This window comes from Hipposideros armiger, unplaced genomic scaffold (assembly GCF_001890085.2).
Source record: "Hipposideros armiger isolate ML-2016 unplaced genomic scaffold, ASM189008v1 scaffold_27, whole genome shotgun sequence".
Lineage (NCBI taxonomy): Eukaryota > Metazoa > Chordata > Mammalia > Chiroptera > Hipposideridae > Hipposideros > Hipposideros armiger.
Window position 1 is genome coordinate 1,921,673 of NW_017731377.1, and position 16,453 is coordinate 1,938,125.

Sequence of the window (16,453 nt, forward strand, 5' to 3'; positions counted from 1 at the left end):
ATCACATTTGCGTAATTACAAAATGTGAATCAGTATAAATCTATGCACATACATATAGGAATAGATCCAGAGAATACAGAAAAAAATTTAAATATTAACTGTGGTCATCTCTGGGTGTTAGAATTTGGGTGCTAATCCTCCCCCCCCCCTTTTTTCTAATATATTTATATAAAACTTTTAGAAAAAATAGTATATTGCTACCACAACGTTTTTAAGGTCAGGGGAGCAGCTCTTTCCTCTACAAGCTTGACTTATGTTGGAATAAATCTCCAAGTTTACCTCAGAACTCCAGGCAGACCTCGCTTTGCACAAGAGTGAGGGACTGTAAAAACAATTGTGCAAGGAAATCTTAACAATCAACAGGGAAAATTGCAATTATTCGTTGATCTTTAAAAATGTCTGTAAAAACAAAAAAAGCCCAAGAATATTTTTCTCAGAAATAGAACATATAATCTAAAAATTTATATGGAGCCATAAAAGACCCCGAATAGCTACAGCAATCTTGAGAAATAAGAACAAAGTGGGAGGTATCACACTATCCAACATCAAATCATACTACAAGGCTACAGTAATCAAAACAGTATGGTACTGGCATAAAAACAGACACATAGACCAATGGAACAGAACAGAGAGCCCAGAAATAAACCCATCCATATACGGTCATTTAATCTATGACAATGGAAGCAAGAATTTACATTGGAGTAAAGATAGTCTATTAATAAATGGAGCTGAGAAAATTGGACTGACACGTGCAAAAAAATAAAAATGGACCACCTACTTACACCATATACAAGAACAAATTCAAAATGGATTAAAGACTTAAATGTAAGACCTGAAACCATAAAACTCCTAGAAGGAAAAATAGGGAGTAAATTTGCAGACATTACCCTGAGTAATAGTTTCACTGAGATATCCCCTCGGGCAAGGGAAATAAAAGAACAAATTAACATATGGGATTACATCAAACTTAAAAGTTTTTTCACAGCAAAGGAAATCATCAATAAAACAAAAAGGCAGCCTACTGAATGGGAGAAGATATTTGCCAATGATATATCTGATAAGGGGTTAATATCCAAAATTTATAAAACACTCATTCAACTCAACACCAAAAAAACAAACAACCCAATTAAAAAATGGGCAGAGGATATGAAGAGGCATTTCTCTAAAAAGGACATACAGGTGGCCAACAGGCATGTGAAAAAATGTTGAACCTCACTAATTATTAGGGAAATGCAAATAAAAACCACAATGAGATACCACTTCACTCCGGTCAGAATGGCTATCGTCAATAAATCAACGAACAAGTGCTGGCGAGGCTGTGGAGAAAAGGGAACCCTGGTGCACTGCTGGTGGGACTACAGATTGGTGCAGCCATTATGGAAATCAGTATGGAGGTATCTCAAAAAACTGGAAATGGAACTACCATATGACCCAGCAATTCCAATCTTGGGTATCTATCCAGAGAAACCCAAGATCCTAATTCGAAAAAATATATGTACCCCTATGTTTATTGCAGCACTATTCACAATAGCCAAGACTTGGAAACAACCAAAATGCCCATCGGTAGATGACTGGATTAAGAAACTGTGGTACATTTATACAATGGAGTATTACTCTGCTATAAAGAAGAATGAAATTGTACCATTTGGGACAATATGGATGGACCTGGAGACTATATTATGCCGGAGAAAGACAAATACCATTTGATTTCACTTATATGTGGAATCTAAAAAACTGAATGAACGAGCAAAGTAAAGAGAAGTGGTCTCAGAGATATAGAGGAAAAACTGATGGCTGCTAGTTGGGAGGGGGTGGGGATGAGGGAGAAGGGGAAGGGATTAGACAGCATAAATATGTAACTACAATATTGCCACAGGGATATGAAAGACAGTTCGAGGAATATAATTAATAATGTTGTAAATATTTTGTAGGGTGTCAGATGGTCACATGTTTTGCTAGGGAGACTGCATCATGGATGGGGTGGAGGCTTGATCACTGCACTGTACACCTGAAGCTGATGTTGTATAATATTGTATGTCAACTATAAGTGAATATATATATAGTCATGGGACGTGGAGTAGAGTGTGGGAGTGGAGTTAAGGGATTTGTAATAGATATGTATGATGTTGGGGGAAGTGGGGCAGCAGATTGGGGGAGGGGGGTTGTCACTTGGAGGGGTAAAAAGTATAACTATTGCACTGTGTTGTACAGCCGAAACTAATTCTAAAAAAATGTGTATTTCACAATAAAAAATAATAATTAAATAAAAAAATAGATAACCATGTTAAAAAATGAATGGGCAAGTATGAAATAAATTGACAGAATCGTATTAAATTATTTCAAACTACAAAAAAAAGGTCAAGAACCATATGATTTCACTGATCTGTGGTATATAAAACTGAAAACAACAAAGGAACAGGACAAATGGAGAAACAAAACCTGAAAGATAGAGACAATAGTTTAGTGGTTACCAGAGGGTAAGGGGGGAGGGAGGTGGTAGAAGGGGCTAAAAAGGGTCAAATACATGGTTGATGGAAGGAGAACTGACTCTGGGTGGTGAGCACACAATGTGATACACAAATGATGTATTACAGAATTGTACACCTGAAACCTATGTAACTTTTCTAACAACTGTCGCCCCAATAAACTTTAATTTTAAAAAAAATCTGTAAAAACATTAAGAATTATTTTATTGTTATAATGTATAGGGAAATGAAAAAATAGTAAAACTATATTTATTTAGTATGCTATAATTTCGAACATTAGAAACACTGAAATATAAAGCATTTTATTTCTTTACAAAAAGCTTATCCAGAGTTGTCTGAACAGTGCTTGCTGCCTTCTTCTCAACACATAACTTACAGTACAAAGTGAGCACATTTTCCATGCCTTGGCAAACTGTCATACTCCTTTCTAAGCTTCTATCATTTTATCCTTTGTGCTTTCAGTATTACAAAATATATTCGGATTCAAAGAGTTCCTTATCTGAGTGTTTTCTGGTTGTCACTCCCTTGAGACACCCTTATTCTTATCATTACAACCACTTTCATTATATACATCAAAATATTCACTTTCACTACATTTCCCTGGCTGAGTATCTAGAATCTCAGGAATGGCGACTGTGTCAACATTATTTACTAAATCGTGATAACTGGAATTTGTGTATATCAGAGCCATACAAAGAAAAGGCTGCCAGTACATGCAAATGAGATGCAGAATTACCTTGGGGTTATGTTCTGTCTATGGTTTGACCCCCATACCTTGCCTCTGCCAGTTCTACACAAAACAAATACATGGAGGATTCTGTTCTGGAAGAGAACCATATAACTTGGAAATGGCAAGCATGTTAGAGTTATTTTAATCCAGTGCCCTCATTTTACAGGTGGGATGTCAAAGGCCACCCAGAGATGTGAAGTCATCTGCCCAGCATCTAAATTGACTGGAGAATTTGAAAGCAAAGAACTAAAAAATGCTCGGCCTCTGAATTCCTCCATCCCACATCATGGTATCACTTTACTGAAGCAAAAACTGTTCTTGGACTGAGATCATCATCCTTTTGAATGTGCTTGGTCATGAATACTCTTGTCATGGGGTTAGCTTGGGCAGTGAAGAAATCAACACTGTCTCAAATTCTGCCAAAACAGGGCTGACCACACAGTCTGAAACAGAATCCCAACACCTCCACACAAGATGACCAGAAATATTTTGATGACTCTCCAAAAGTCTTTAAATAGTTTCTTTGTTTAACTTTTTAGTTAAGGAACAGATATAAATCAGGTTTTTTCTTGTTGGGTGTCTGTGTTTCTGTGTTCCAATTTGAAATTCACCACATCAGAAAGAAAAAGAATTCACAGTTCTGAGAAATAAAAAGGGCAGAATATTTAAGTCCTATTCTAATACTGCATCTCTCCTAAGGCATATTAATATCTGTGGCTCAAATTCTAACACAAAATGTTGCTAACACTGTTTAGGAACACAGTAAGTGATGTGTAAGACAAGGATAATATACATAGGGTACCACAGAGAGTATCAAATGTAAAAATGGTATGTGAAATATTTTATATTTGTACGCTGCTTCTGTTTACACAATGCTTCTTTATATCCAATCTCACTTAATCCTCACAGGAACCCTGTGAGGTAGCCAGACAGAGAAAACTTCCATTTATAGAAGAAGCATTTGTAGACTGGCGGGGCAAAGGACTTGAGATCAAACATCTGTGAAGCAGTGGTATTGGGCTAGAAACACAGGTCAACCCCTCGTACTCCACTGTTCCTCCCGTTACACCACAATACCTGAGTGCACACATGATTGTATGTGGTAAAAGACACAATTTAACTTACAGCGTAATAAAACATGGTATTCAAAACTACACCAAGCAATTATCCTGGGATATCTTTGATAAAAACTGGGAAACTAGCCAATGCATCAGGAACTCTTTAGTCTCTTTTGAAATGAAACTACACAATTCTCTAATTTTACAGTGGCTTCCAACTTTCCCAGCTCATTATCTTTACTTTCCTAGTCACCTTAAACCCACAAATATAGTTCCTATGAGAGGGGAAAATGTCCTCCTAAAATTTACTAACTTCCTATTAGAGTCATATAGTCCATTACATAATTCATTTATGCTCTGGGCTTGATAAAAACAATTTTGGGTGGCTCCGCATAATTGATATAGTGCCTCAGGATTCATAAAGTTGTCTCCTGTTTTCCTGATAGTCCTGCAATTTATAGATTTCAATGTATATCAGTATTTCCTTTTTTTCTGTTCCATACTCTGACCTTCTCAGTCTCCACGTGACCTACTCTCTTTTTTTTATAAGCTGATAATCCAAATTTTAAAATTTTCCTAAGAGTTAATGGAAACACAAATTTCATATCAAGTGGTCCTAAGAACATAACTTCTTCTTGTAAGCTAACAAACCAGACAAAAAGATGTGCTTTGTATAAACTACAAAAGCGTTCATCTACTAATGAATCACTTCGTTTTAAAAGTCATTCTTTAAGCTTTAAAGTTATCTACTTAACTTCCTACTAGCTACTATTACGTAATAGTAGTTAAACTACTTAATTTGTTAGAAATAATATCAGAATATCATTTTTTTTTTATATTACTAGGCTGAATGACATCACCCAAAAACTAAAAAATGGAAACTATTCCAGAAACCCAAGATTTTTCTATACTCTGGTTTTTTCAAATAAAAACAATTTCCTAATTCATTAATAGCTAAAACTTGGAGTAGTTCTCCAAGTTTTAAAAAAATGTTGTGAAACACGGTTCCATTTCATGGCAGGAAATAGTAGCAAAGCCTGTTTGTTACTTCACCTTTAAATAGTAAACCAGAAGTTCATTGAGAGCAGGATCAGCATTCAGATTAACAAGGAAGCATTTATCATCCCCAACTTTAATTCCAGAAGATTGAAGGGATATTCCAAGACTCTCAAGTTGTTTCTGTCGCTCCTGTAAATGTATAAAGAAGTATTAATTCCACAGCTGTTGAAGCAGTGAGATATAAAAGATCTTATGTTAGAGTAATTATTAAATAACTTCATAATTCAAATATGTTAGCTCTGAACACGATATTACAGGTTATTGCATTTTTTTTCTCTTTCCAAACTATATAATTTTATTTAAATTAAAACTTTTTTATTTTGAAAAATAAAGCCATTCCAAATAGCAACCAAGTATACTATCAAGTTCTCCATTTTTAGTCTTGAAAATATCTAACATCTTGAATTCATCTTTTTCATTTAACTCTGTATATATGAGGAAATGAAAGTGTGTTTTACTCAACTGTGATGTTTCTAAAAAGCCCAGTTTTCAGTACACTCTTCTGCTTGACATCCTCAGTGACTTCCCAGCCTGGATAAAGGTCAAACTCCCTCCACGAAGTCCACAGGGCCCTTCAATCTGGCCCATTTACTCCCTATCATCACATCTTGTCATGCCTGCTCTCAAGGCCTGTACTGCAGTTACATGAAACATCTTCCAGGTCGCTCAAAGTGTCAAGATTGCTCTCCTGTTCAAGATTTTACTCCTGCTTTTTCTATTGGAGCATACTTGTTTTCACATTCAGTAACTATTTACTTGCCCTTTTCTCTATGAGGAAATGGACCCTCTCTACCCACTGTGTACTCCTGGCACTTAACACAATGCATAAGATACAGTGAGCACTCAAAACATCAGTCTTATAAATTTATCAAAATAAAACTTGCATATGCATTCAAGTACTATTTTCATAAGGATATGAACCTCTCTTTTTTGTGTCTACTATCTCTGAATCCACACCATATATGAATGCATGCATATAGGGGGATATGTATAAACCCTGCAACTGATGCTCTATGATTAAGGTATAAATTGGGGCAGAACAGGGTGTCTGACTATGTACAAACAGCAAGTAGGAATGAGTTACAGCCACCAAAGTCCTTTGATTCTGGGGAAAGACAAGACATGCTGAGTCATTTAACTACAGCCACACAGTAAATCTGCAGTATAATTCAATGACAGCCTTAGAATTTTGCTATTTCTATAACACCCTAATATATACGATCACTACATCAGTCAATACATCGCATATAGAAGTATAGTATTATAAATGTAGGGAAGGGGATATTTTGGTTCTGGGTATTTGAATCAAGTCTTTTTTCTAACAAAAAACACTATTGGGTTCCTTCAGAAGTTTTGAGTATTTTAGCACTACACATTAGAGTTTTCAAGCACTCAGTTCTAAGAAATGATTATCCTTGATAAAGAACCATGTTCCTAAAATAAGGACAGCAACTGACATGTTTTGGGTAGTTCTTTCTGAAGGAAGGCTCTTTTACATAGGAATTTTGATAGGTAATTAAAGAATTATTCCAATGAGAAGAAACATTTCTCTATGAAAATGTCTTTTTTTTGTAAACTAGCTCATGAAGTAATATTAAATGAAAAACACAGAGTATAAATTAGTATGTCAATTTGTGCACTGAAAAACCTGGAAAAAAGCACAAAGATACTAACAGTGGGTTTTTTTTCTGGATGATGGGATCCTAGTTAATATATTAGGTTGTCGGGAAAGTCATGACATATTTTTTCTATGTTTTTCGTTGCAAAAATGCGTCATCACTTTTACAACAACCCAATAAATTTTCTTTGTAATAAACTTTCTATATTTTCTATAAGTAAATACTAGTTTTGTAATACAATAGTTTCTTCTACTTATACTCTTATTATGACTCTCATAATTCTCACTATGGAAACAATGATAAGATTGAAAGAGGCAGACCGCCTCTCCGACATGTATTATTTGTCTTGTTGATAATACCTGACTCTGGGTGGTGAACACACAAGGTGATATATAGATGATGTATTACAGAATTGTACACTTGAAACCAATGTAATTTTACTAACCATTGTTACCCCAATAAATTCAAATTAAAAGAAAAAAAGAAAAGAAAGTGGCAGATCAGGTTTTGCCCAAGGGCATATCTGCGGAACCCTGATCCACGTCAAGGGTTTGATTTCACTTCAGTGTGTTTCTCAATGAGAATAGAAAAGATGAAAAGATGAGACAATTTGGTATTGTAGATATGGCACGGGGCTTAGAAATTAATCAACTTGAGTTCTGTTCATTTACTTGAAAATATTATTGGAACACACTTAAAAAAACCCCAAAAAGATATGGTCTTTTTTCTTGAGGCTCTTACACTCATTAAGTAATAAAATTATACATGAAAAATTGAACAACAGTAAAGTATTGCATAACTTAAGGGTGAAAAGGGTACAGATAGTTTCCACAGGAATTCAATGGCAGGGATGGTCTGTGGGGGGCTGGCCTACTAGAGGAAGATGCCACAGAGCATGGAAGACTTACGAGAGCCTGCATGACTTCAAATAGACCCCCAAAAGTATTATGAAAAGTCCTTTAAAAAGTAATCCATTTAACGTAGTTCACCCAAATGTTCCCAAAGTTATCTGACCATGAACCATTTTTTTCCCCCCCAGAAGACTTTCTTAACAATTTCTGGCCATACTGCCAGAAATACATTTTGGGCAATGCTAGTCTATTTGTCAACAGACCAAGTCTTTCTGACCAGAGAGGCGAAAAAAGCTCAGCAGCACTGAAGCCCGGGGGCTTGGAAAGATAAGGTGCTGAATGAGGTGTCAGATCATATCAGGCAGAGTCCCCAAAATGGACATGTGAGAAAGAGAGAGAACAGTTAGGTAAGGAAAGATGCTAAAGATAAGATTCACTAGCACTGCAAGCTCACTGAGACCTACCCTGCTGTGTATCAGCAAAGCACCTACGTACAAGAGCACTTCAAAGTCAATGTTTTACCTCTGGAGTAGCTCCAAAAGGCTCACACCAATTAGTTACCAATTGGACAACTAGGAGAACGGCTTATCATTTATGAAAAACAGAACGTGAAATATGTACCGAGAAATAAAGTTTATATACTGGTACATTCTCTTCTCTGTAATTTGAGGGATATGCTTTAAAACAACCCAGTGCAGGGATACAGAAAAAACAAGATTGGTCATATGTTGATCTTTAATGAAACCGGGTGATGATTGGGTGCATGTGGTTATACTCCTCTTATCAATTTTGAAATTGGCTATAATTAGTGTTTAAAAATCTACTTCAATCCTTGTCTGCACTAATATAGAGGGTGCCAAAAAAATGTATACACATATTAAGAAAGGAAAACTGTATTAAAAGTATAATACTCAATATATACTGATACAAAAGATGAGAATATAAGTCACATTTGACTTCTGCAATTACAAGAGGTGCTCCAAGTGGTTACAGCGTCCAGACACTTCTGATTACAGTGAACTACTGCTTGAACAACGTTGACCAAAGTGTCCACTTGCAGATATATTTTTGGCACCCCCGGTAATAACATCCACTTTATGCTACATAATAGTAGTACTGTCCTACAACATCTGATGTATAGATTGGTTCTGGAAAACATGCTTAAAGATGGAATCTACCAGGTGACAAAAGAAGTAGCAAGTTCTACATATTCGCTAATACAGGGGACAATTGAAAACATTAGATATTTGTAACTTTAGAAAAGGAAGGGAAGAGACATCTGTGACTTCAAAAACCTGGGTAATAATAGTCTCATGGGGCTATTGGGAGGATTAAATAAAATACTGTATTTAAAAGTGCTTAGCATAGGGCCCAACACATATGTGTATCCAATAAATATTGGCTATTATTGTTTTTGTTAGTTACTGCATACAAGTGGGACACTTATTCTCTTAGCTTAGGAAGAATAAACTAAGGCCAATGAGCAGAAATGAAAGAATGAAAGATTTCCATCAACCAGCTACTATTCGAGTTGTCCAATTATGAGAAGGCTGCTTGACGGGGTACCGAGCTCCACATTACCACACATGTTTCTAAAACAGGTTGAAAGCCACTGTGTAAGTCTTTTACTATGGAGACAGTTGGACGTTTTAGGATTCTCTCCAAAAGTTGATGTTCACACCATAAGATTTAACAACTCTATATTAAGTGTTCTAAAAATGAGAGATGGTCACCTCAGATTTAGGTATTTCATATTACTTTTACTGAATTGTCATGTGGAAGCAAGAATTGCATAGTCAAATATCTACTAATAATAATTCTGTGGTTTGGGAAAGTTCCTTAGGTCTACGAAGCACTTAACAGAATTGGGTGTTCAGAGCCAGAGGCTACAAAATAGTTATTTCATTAAAAAAAAATTTTACGACCCTAAAAAATTATTTCTTACATAATTAACAATTAATCATAATTATGTCTTATTTTATCCTTCAAGTTAACTTTGTCAAGTATAAAGTCCTGGATCTAGATCCTTATTAATGGTGCTAGATTTGCCATCTTCAAAGCTGAAAATCAAAAAAGAACCAGAAACACCGTAAGAGTTCCACTGCACAAACTACCACAAGGTTTCTCTCTTTAATCAGGAAGCACAAACCTGGGCAATCTCCTCAGTTTTCCTTAATTTCTCCTCCCAGGTCACGGTCATTTCCTGGATTAGCTTCTCTGACTCTTCCAGCCGGTCATTTAGCTCTGGAGATTTCATTGCCTATAAGCAAAATGTTTATTTCATGAAATGTCTGTACAATGACCTGAAAAAAGAACTAGATAAATCCAGAAGGACGAAAGTTACAATGTGCCTCCTCTTGGTTCTCAGGCTCGCTGAGGTCTCTGATCCACCTAAGACATAACTGACTGTCACTGACGCACAGTATCCGGACTGCGTGGGTCCCACAAACTCATACAGTTATCTAACATGGGTTTGAAAAGAAGACTTAACTTTTTCCTTTTCCTCCAACCTATTGTTATTGTAAAGATCTACTCACATTTAAGGAGATAGTTCAAGCTATCAAGGGCTTATGTTTAAAATCCCAATAGGTCATATGTCTAGACTCCTTCATATCATTCATTCTCGTCTTTATTGATGACTTTAGGTATTTATTCAAATACATATGGACTAAATGTGCATGTGTTACAAACTGGATGATGTTCTTAATAACAGGAACACAGAAACAAAATTTCAAAGAATCTTGATGAATTGTAAAATTCCTATAAAAACAGGATAAGATTCAACAGGCAAAAATACGGTCAAGACAACCATGACCATGCATCTTACCCATTTACCACCAGAAAACGTTATGCCAAAGAGGGCTACGGTCCCAGCCCCAGGAAAGCGTCCCACAGTGCTGGGAAATAGTGGGAATAGAATGGCTAATGAAAGTAGGAATCCCAAAACTGATATTTTATTCCTCTTTTTACAACAGGGTGAACATTCGGTTATAGAATTGTATAAGTTTCAAATTCAGTAATGGAACATAAACACCATACATTACAGGGTGTTCAAAAAATAGTGGAAATAGAGCACCACTAAATAGTGGGTACTTGTGCTATAAAATATTTTTCCTACAAACATAATTAACCCACATCATGGAAAAACTGGGTTGTTATGGTGTGAAAGACCTGAAGATTTCCATTCTGACTTCAACCAGTGAATAAATGATACAACAAAAACCTGTTTGATTCCTCTTCCAATTAGTCTATACGCACTCTCCACCATTTTCTGTACTAAAATTAAATTACATACATTTTGTTTCAAGGGTCTCTCTCTTTCTCTCCCTTATTCTATTATACCTCTTCTCTCTTGTCTGCTGCCCTACACTGTGGAAAGAAACATCCTCTCAATTCCCTTTATTCTCTCCTCTTATTCAATACTTAAACACCTGTAAAAACTCTCTCTACATTTCCACTATGACATTCTTTCTTCCTTTATTTATTACTCATCTCAATTTCTCTTCCTATAGGAAATTCAAAAATTCTGAGTGGAGTACTCATCACTTATGGCTAAGGGGAAGAAAATTTAAGGTCTAGCTTTACCAGAGTTTCCTAGACCCATAAAGCATCACTCAGCTGAGCCTTATATATACCTCTGCTTTGGTCAGCTGCTCTCGGAGTTTTTCGACTTCTTCCCGGAGATCCCGGATAATTCGTGCATTAGGGTCTTCATTCACCACTGCGTGGTTCACAATGTTCTTGGCGCGATCTGCATACCGCAGAGTTGAAAGGGTTTCATCATAGTTATCAGCTGCCGGACTCACAGTAGCCACCATGGCAGTCTTACTGTTACCCCCAAGGCTGTCCTAGAGGAGAAGAGAAATTGAGCAGCAATTTAAAGTTGGAAGGAAATATTATACGAGAAAGCTGAAGTTAGAAATGATGAGGTAACATCCCAAGATCAAACAGATATTTAAGGACCAAATCAGGACTAAAATACAGGAATACTGACTCCTAGTCCCACGCTCTTTCTTCTCTGCCAAGATACTTGTGTAAAAGGGAAGGTTGGCTTTTGAGAAAGGACAGGAAAATACAATGAAGTTCTACATTTATTTTAGTCTAATAAAAATTAATTCTAAGTCAATTTGTGCTCTTTTAACAGGCAACGTGATATGGTAAGTCAGACTATGCAGGATAAAAAAGAATGATTTCTTAAGTGCTTATAAAATTTTCCTTAGAGGAACTGAAAAATTGTGATATTAGTTGTTATCTGATCAAAGAGTAATTACCTAGAATCTATAACACCATGTACCTGGACTCTCTGAGAAGCCTAAATAATGGCTCAGAAAGTGTTATTGTTACAAGGTATCAAGCACCTTGTAAATTCTTTAAAAACAAAGATATAATTACAGTCTTAGAAAACAAAAGGTACATTGAAGGAACTTCATTTTATTCCCTCCGATAGCACTTCAAAAACAAACACAGGCTTCATGTTCCACACAATCACTTCTACAGTCCAGAGGCGGGCGCTGAAAAAAAGTTACTCGCCTTCATACTAAAACTGGTTAGTACAGGGAAATGAGCTTTAGAACGGGCTCCAACAAATTCAAAATGCTACTTGACTTGAGAACATTAAAAATAACTAGATATAACTCAGAATTATACAACTAGACTTGGGAAATTAATCTACCCCCATTCCACTTCATCGTCCAAGGACTTTGGCAGGCAGCCTCTCAGATGGCCCCCAGTGATCCCCCACCTCCTGGTAGTCAAGCCCCTATATCATCCCCTTCTCTTGAATGTCTGCAGGCCTTGTTGATTTGCCCCTAAGGAATAGAATACAGAAGTGACAGCATGTCACTTCTGAGATTAGATTATAAAAAGACTGTGGCTACTGTCATGGTATTTTCTCTCACTCTGGGGGAAACCACTGCCATGAGGGACCACAGGAGTGAGCTTGGAAACAGATCTTCTGAAGCCTGCCAACAACCACTTAGGTGAGCAAATCCGACCCCATAAGCCTTGCGATGGCTGCAGCCCCTGCAGACACTTTGATGGCAGCCCATGAAACACCCCAGCAGGAACCACTTAGTTAGGCCACACCCAGAATCCTGACCCTTAGAAGCTGTGAGATAATAAATGACTGTCATTTCCAGCTGTTAAGGTTTAGGGGTAATCTGTTGCATAGCAATATATAACTACTAATACACTAAAATATACCATCTCAGGACGAGTGGAACTACCCCAAAGAATAGATTAAGTACCCTCTTTCAGTAATAGAATATGGCTGAATTATAGATACTCAGGATTAGAGAGACTACTCAAACAGGCCAGTAATAGGGAACTCACTAAGTTACAAGAACGCCAATATTAACCAATATAAAATTCTTACTTTTGAAGATACTAACTTTTTCCAACCTCAATATATCTAAAATTAGTTCGAGCAATCTTGATTTATACAATCTTTGTGCATAGACTTTACTTAGTCCTCAACCTTTTGGAAATTGGATTATCAGTGTCGGCATTTTACTGACGAAAAAACAGGTTTGTTCTGACAAAGGAAGCTAAATACCCTGCCTAAAGATCCAGCACTAGTAAACTGAACAGTATTTTAGTCTAGTTGTATTTTGTTTTCCCCCACAGCTACCCACAGTAACACAGTAACAAAACAACACTTGGCAATACAGAGTTCAGACCTGAGGAATAAGTGAGCCGAGTGCCAGAAACAAAATAATTCCCTAACAGTTCCATATAATCACAGACAATATGTCCATTTATTATCCATTACTGAAAACAGAGCTAATGTATCTTTGAAGAAAATATACTTTAACGCATGAAAGGTAAGGAAATATAAGTGATCTGAGCTTTAGGAAGCAAACGTGATTTCTGTAAAGGCTGTATGACTGCTCGCTTCTCTCTTTACTTGTAGACACTGATCTCGCATTGTTGGTGCCCAGTTTTGGCAACTTCCAGGAAAATGTCAAGGAGAATCCCATGCACATTAATGAAATTCCAGTGTCACATATAAAGATCAGAGGAATTACATCTCAGATTGCAATTCAGTTCGCCAGCAGCAGGGCGGTGGAGTGCTGCCCTTCAAGAACCACTGCATTCTGTGAGCCTACGTGAGCAGCAAATGCTACCGGGTAGAGGGGGACATGTAACAATAAGTACCAAAGGAGAAAAGCATACACATTGTGCTTCAATTTGTGCTGAGAAAAGGAAACCTGGCAAATAACAAATACTTGATATGTTAAAAGCCCTTGTGCGGGAGCAACAACAGTATGCTTGTATTCAAAAATGGCCTCCAGCCATTAGCAAAAAGGAAATGGCAACAAAAGACCTGGCACTCATTCAAGGGGAAAGTATAAAGCTTCTTGTTTATTCTTTAATTGTTTAATTAGGCAAATCATAGAGCTTTGTTTGTAATGTAGCAACTGCAAATTAAATGGACTTAGGAAAAGAAATTTAATTTGGGGAAGTCAGAATTTTTTAAAGCTGAAAGAACACTTTGAAGCCATTTAATCAAATTATTTCATTTTACAGACAGAGAAATTGAGGCCCAGGAAGACTGACGCTTACCAAAGGTCATAATGCTAGTTCAGAGCAGAACTAAAATTATTCATTCATTCAACTCCTCATGGAGTTTACCAGAGGGTGAAGCTGATTAGCAAATATTTTATGATAAGAACTAACGTAGGGGTAAACACAATGTTTAACAACAAAGCAAAATGTTTGCACAACAGAGCAAAAGACCAGTCTTGAAAAGTTAGGGAAGACTCCCAAAGAAAGTGACATCTGAGACCTTAACATGAATAAGCATTACCCAAGTAAAGGGGAGGAGGAGGGGAGGAGGAGGAGATTGAAGAGAGGAGGAAGAATGTTCCAAACAGAGCCTCTTAGCTAGAACTCTGGATACCAAGAGCAAAAGATGAACAATGAGAAGTAGGGAGGGGGCTGATTACAAAGGGCCTAGTAAACTACAAGTCATTAAAAAATTTGGACCTCATCATGAAGGCTCCTGGAGAGTTACTAAAGAGATTGAAGTTCATGAAGAGTATTAATTTAGAAAGCTATTGCAACCTAACTGTAAAGAATGGAATGGACTAAGAAAGCTCGAGGGAGAGGTTTCAATCATCCAGGCAAGAGATGAAAGTTGCCTTCATTATGTGACTGGCAATAAGAATAGGGGAAAGTGGATGAATTCAAAAGATAATTATTATCGGAGCATCTGTTACCAGAAGTTATTTGATGTTAAGAGACCCATGTTTTTAGAAGGTTACACAGGGAGGCAAAAATCATCTTAATACGAAATAGTTCTCCACTGACCACTCAACCCTCCCTGAGAGAAGAGCACTCAAATCTATACCCCACTAAGTGTATCGACGTTTCTCCAACTCTCAGATGTTATAAACATCAAGAGCAAAACATAATTATCAAGCACATACAATGCAAAAAAAAAACTTTTAAAAGGAATTGCAAATCTTATAAAAGATGAGCAATTTTATGAGTTCTATTTAAGTTACGTTGGGGAATACCAGAATCATACCAAGTCAGACAAGGATTAGGGAGTTAGGCTAATTAAGGACTAAAGAAGGAAAAACTAACAGGGACATAAAATTCACTTCAAAGAAAAATGATTTGCGTATCCAAGGGGATTCCAAGGGCCTTTGGTACAACTGTTTAAACCCTGAAATATGTTTTGCAAAAATGCTCCTACTTATAAACTTGCTGCAAAGGTCAAACATGATAAAGAAAGTCATACAGTTTTTAAGGAAAAAAAATGACAAAAATCAAAGAAAGTATTCATTTTTGCACCCTAAGAATTAACATATAAAAGTTACAATTATAACCTAATTATACTAAACAGAAGATAAAGTGAACTTTTTTTAAAAAGCGCTTAGTTTTGTTCAAGTTGAAGTATTTTTAATAGTTTCTATCAATGTTTGGTAACAGTCAAGTGCTTCTCCTTCTAATGAAAAGTAGCCTTTGATAAGAGCCTAGGCAAAAGAAGATGGCAGCGAAGCCAGCCCTGGCTTCCAATTTTGTTTCTGCCTCCATTTCCTCATCTGTAAAATGGGAACACAATCATTTACCTTCCAAGGAGTAAATAAGATAATGTACATGAAGCACTTAGCATGGTACCAGATTCACCTCAAACAAGTTCTCCTGGCCTTTAGTCTATGGAATGGCTACTGAATAATGATTACCTAGGCCATTTTAACTATGTCAATTAATTTAACAAAAGGTATTTCCCATTGTTGATTTAAATGCAGTAGCAACACTGAAACAATAGGACAATGAATAGTCTGGTTTTTAAATCAGGCATATCCAGGGAATACTCATGAATGATCAGGAAATGTTTCTGTGGAAAGTGAGGAGGAAATAAGTATCTTATTAAGATTTCTTCTGGAAATTAAAAAAATGAGACTTTAAGGTTAATTATCAACACATGAAGACCAGTACAATTATTTCCTTGGTAGTGAAATGTTTTGTAATATCCCTTTAATTCAAGAGTTATTTGAAGTGGTTTTTAATTATGAAATTTTGTTTGTTTATCCTTTTGTTTTAAATTTCAATTTTACTGCATTTTGGTCAAATTGCATTTAATAAAGAATGTTCAAATGGTGTGCAGTATTAGAAAGTAAACTTGAACATTAGTAACCCT

General features: G+C 36.3%; 1 protein-coding gene across 2 annotated transcripts in view; it reads right to left on the reverse strand.

Moving 5' to 3' along the window:
• KIF13B (kinesin family member 13B) overlaps positions 1 to 16,453 on the reverse strand; it is a 197,431-nt gene that overhangs the window by 112,832 nt on the left and 68,146 nt on the right. For both annotated transcript variants that reach the window (XM_019636150.1, XM_019636149.1), the window contains exons 11-13: positions 11,439 to 11,651; positions 9,953 to 10,063; positions 5,328 to 5,462 (exon numbers count right to left, since the gene is read on the reverse strand). In XM_019636150.1, the coding sequence (XP_019491695.1) occupies positions 5,328 to 5,462; positions 9,953 to 10,063; positions 11,439 to 11,651 (459 nt within the window). The remainder of the gene's footprint in view (positions 1 to 5,327; positions 5,463 to 9,952; positions 10,064 to 11,438; positions 11,652 to 16,453) is intronic.